We start from the raw sequence: 3,657 nt of genomic DNA, 5'->3' as shown, positions 1-3,657 counted from the left end.
GAGATTATTAAGTCTTATTTACATACACTTTCTAAATGATCTAACAAACAGTTGAAAATACCTAAATATAATGTATAAATACTGACTCAATCATTTAGAAAGTATAAAAATGTGACCATTAAACATTTTATAAATTACCTTATTAAAACAGTTTTATTTATACTGTATACAAATTGCATACTAATGAGTATTAATGCTGGAAATGTGCTTTATAAATAATGAATTCAGTTTATACTATTGCGTTATTAAAGTTTGATAGTGTGTACTTACGATAGTGTTACCAATGTTTCCCCTGCCAAGAACGTACATTGTGGGTCTATTTATTTTGTAATAAACTTGTTTAAACTATTTCAATGATTTGATCATGATAACTGATATGAAATGTTTATTTTGTTACAGTTGTAGTTTCAGCAGGACAAAATATTATGCCTTAAAGACACCTTGACTATATTACGTAAGATCATGACTAAGACGGAGCTTTGACAACATGTGAATGGCAGCTAAAGACTGCCGCTCTGAGGCCTTTTTACATTTACAAGTGCAGTTGTCCCCATTTCCAAAAGTGCTTAGCAGTTAACTCTTTAATGTTTCATGTGTGAACAACAGGATCTATGAACTGAGGTGAGTAGTACCATTTTCTTTTCTAAAGGAGGAAATAGAGTAAAATAAATAATAAATAAATAAATAAATAAAGTACTATCTAATGTAATCTACTATCTAGAGGGAAGGAGGTGATTAATTAAGACAGCTTGACTATGAGAGTGCAGACTTACAACACTAACTTCTTTGTCTGCAACCATCTTTTTAAGCCTTTTACAGCAGCCCGTAAATATGAGATTGAAATTTAAAGTTGAGGTCCAAAAGACATGGATGAAGAGCGTACCATTCGAGGATGTTTGAGGGGAGAGGCTCAGCACAGATGTAAGGCACAGGGTCTTTCTTTATCCTGAGGTAATCCTGCTTAAGTCGCTGAGTGGCTGTGGTTGGAGCTCTCTTGTTCCCGCTGTTGTTCATCTGTGGATATAAAGGAGGTGCATGAGGAAGAATCCTTTTTCTGTGAATTACAGTAACTGTAGTACGGGCTGAAAGATCTTATCGTTTTCTGAACGAAGCCCGATTTGCAAAAACACAATCAGGTGATCGCTGAAGCTGCGGTTTTTACACCAATTATTCAAATCAAATTTGTGCTCGGCATTGGAGTAATATCTTTCAATGTTTTGATGCTATGCTACCATTTTCTGTCACATTTGTAATGTTACTGTACACTGTGAAGATTGCAAAAAAGCCACATTTTTTAATCATTGGGAACATTTTTTTTTTTTTAATGCAGTTTCCCCTTCTCCGTCATTTTCAAGTGGATCCATCTCTCGCACGTTGTTGATTCGAATAAATCACGTAAATTGCAAACCGGCCACGCTGCTGTCTTGCACCGAGTGATGTGGAGTGTCACCGAGGTTCGAGTCAAACGGACTCTGGCAATAATGTTGGCAATACTTTTGAGAGCAAAAACCTGGGAAAAACGGAATCGGCAAGACAAAAAATGTGATTACTTCGTCAAAACATTAAGATAACATAAAGAGTGTCTGAGTTGAAGTATGGCGGTAATGTCTCAAATACATACCTCTTTCTAAAATATACGGGTATAATTTGTAATAGCACCCAGCCCTATTACAGGTCACATTAATATAAACAATAAGATACCTCACATTGTGGAGCACTTCACTCTATACCAGGTGTGCCCAAACTTTGACACGGGGGCCGCATTGGTTTAAAAAAAATTTTGCCGGGACGGACGGACGCACGCGTAATGACTAATAAAGACTAGTTAGCTGACATGGACCAGTAATGACTAGTAAAGACTAGTTAGAAAAGTCTAGTAAATATTAGTAAAGACTAGTTAGCTGACATAGGCCAGTAATGACTATTCGCAACTAGTTAGCTGACATAGGCCAGTAAAGACTAGTAAATATTAGTAAAGAGTAGTTAGCTGACATGGGCCAGTAAAGACTAGTAAATAGTAGTAAAGACTAGTTAGCTGACATAGGCCAGTAATGACTATTTACGACTAGCTAGCTGACATAGGCCAGTAAAGACTAATAAATATTAGTAAAGACTAGTTAGCTGACATAGGCCAGTAAAGACTAATAAATATTAGTAAAGACTAGTTAGCTGACATAGGCCAGTAAAGACTAATAAATATGAGTAAAGACTAGTTAGCTGACATAGGCCAGTAAAGCCTAGCAAATATTAGTAAAGACTTGTTAGCTGACATAGGCCAGTAAAGACTAGTAAATATTAGTAAAGAGTAGTTAGCTGACATAGGCCAGTAAAGCCTAGCAAATATTAGTAAAGACTTGTTAGCTGACATAGGCCAGTAAAGACTAGTAAATATTAGTAAAGAGTAGTTAGCTGACATAGGCCAGTAAAGACTAGTAAATATTAGTAAAGACTTGTTAGCTGACATAGGCCAGTAAAGACTAGTAAATATTAGTAAAGAGTAGTTAGCTGACATAGGCCAGTAAAGACTAGTAAATATTAGTAAAGAGTAGTTAGCTGACATAGGCCAGTAAAGACTAGTAAATATTAATAAAGAGTAGTTAGCTGACATAGGCCAGTAAAGACTAGTAAATATTAGTAAAAACTAGTTAGCTGACATAGGCCAGTAAAGACTAGTAAATATTAGTAAAGAGTAGTTAGCTGACATAGGCCAGTAAAGACTAGTAAATATTAGTAAAGACTTGTTAGCTGACATAGGCCAGTAAAGACTAGTAAATATTAGTAAAGAGTAGTTAGGTGACATTGGCCAGTAAAGACTAATAAATATTAGTAAAGACTAGTTAGCTGACATTGGCCAGTAAAGACTAATAAATATTAGTAAAGACTAGTTAGCCGACATAGGCCAGTAAAGACTAGTACATATTAGTAAAGAGTAGTTAGCTGACATAGGCCAGTAAAGCCTAGTAAACATTAGTAAAGACTTGTTAGCAGTGAGTGCTACTTTTAGCGAGCTAATGCTAGCAGCCGCAGTGTTACGGGGTAAAGTTGCCCGCCAACGTGACTAACAATGTGGTGTGGTGCTGACATACCTCTCCAGAGAGCCCGGTAAGAAAGTGCACTGTGTGTGGATGTGATGACGCAGATTGTACTTTCTGCGCTCAGAACACAAACTACAGACGATGACAGCGAGCTAAGGTTTGCAGCCTGACCAACTGGCTTCCGGGTTTTTTCTTCTTCTTTATTCTCTGGCGGCTCACGTGCACAGCGCCACCTGCTGTACTGGAGTTAGAGGTGCACAGCGCCACCTGCTGTACTGGAGTTAGAGGTGCATACCGTCATGTACATGTTGTAAGGCAGGGGTGCCCACACTTTTTCTGCAGGCGAGCTACTTTTCAATTGACCAACTCGAGGGGATCTACCTCATTTATATATATCATTTATATTTATTTATTTATGAAAGAGACATTTTTGCAAACAAGTTAAATGTGTTTAATGATAATACAAGCATGTGTAACACATATAGATGTCTTTCTTTCACGAAGACAAGAATATAAGTTGGTGTATTACCTGATTCTGATGACTTGCATTGATTGGAATCAGACAGTAATGATGATAACGCCCACATTTTCAAATGGAGGAGAAAAAAAGTTGTCCTTTCTG

At 36.9% G+C, this 3,657-nt stretch overlaps 1 protein-coding gene across 1 annotated transcript in view; it reads right to left on the bottom strand.

The window, feature by feature from the left end:
• ube2j2 (ubiquitin-conjugating enzyme E2, J2 (UBC6 homolog, yeast)) overlaps positions 1-3,250 on the bottom strand; it is a 17,432-nt gene extending 14,182 nt beyond the window's left edge. The window contains exons 1-2 of the mRNA XM_061875365.1: positions 3,087-3,250; positions 884-1,014 (exon numbers count right to left, since the gene is read on the bottom strand). Coding sequence (XP_061731349.1) covers positions 884-1,014 — 131 coding nt within the window. The 5' untranslated portion in view covers positions 3,087-3,250. The remainder of the gene's footprint in view (positions 1-883; positions 1,015-3,086) is intronic.
• Positions 3,251-3,657: the final 407 nt, after the last annotated feature.

This window comes from Nerophis ophidion, linkage group LG16 (genome assembly GCF_033978795.1).
Source record: "Nerophis ophidion isolate RoL-2023_Sa linkage group LG16, RoL_Noph_v1.0, whole genome shotgun sequence".
In the NCBI taxonomy this organism is placed as follows: Eukaryota; Metazoa; Chordata; class Actinopteri; order Syngnathiformes; family Syngnathidae; genus Nerophis; species Nerophis ophidion.
The sequence above is the reverse complement of the archived record's forward strand: the minus strand, read 5'-3'. Positions and strand labels throughout refer to the sequence as shown.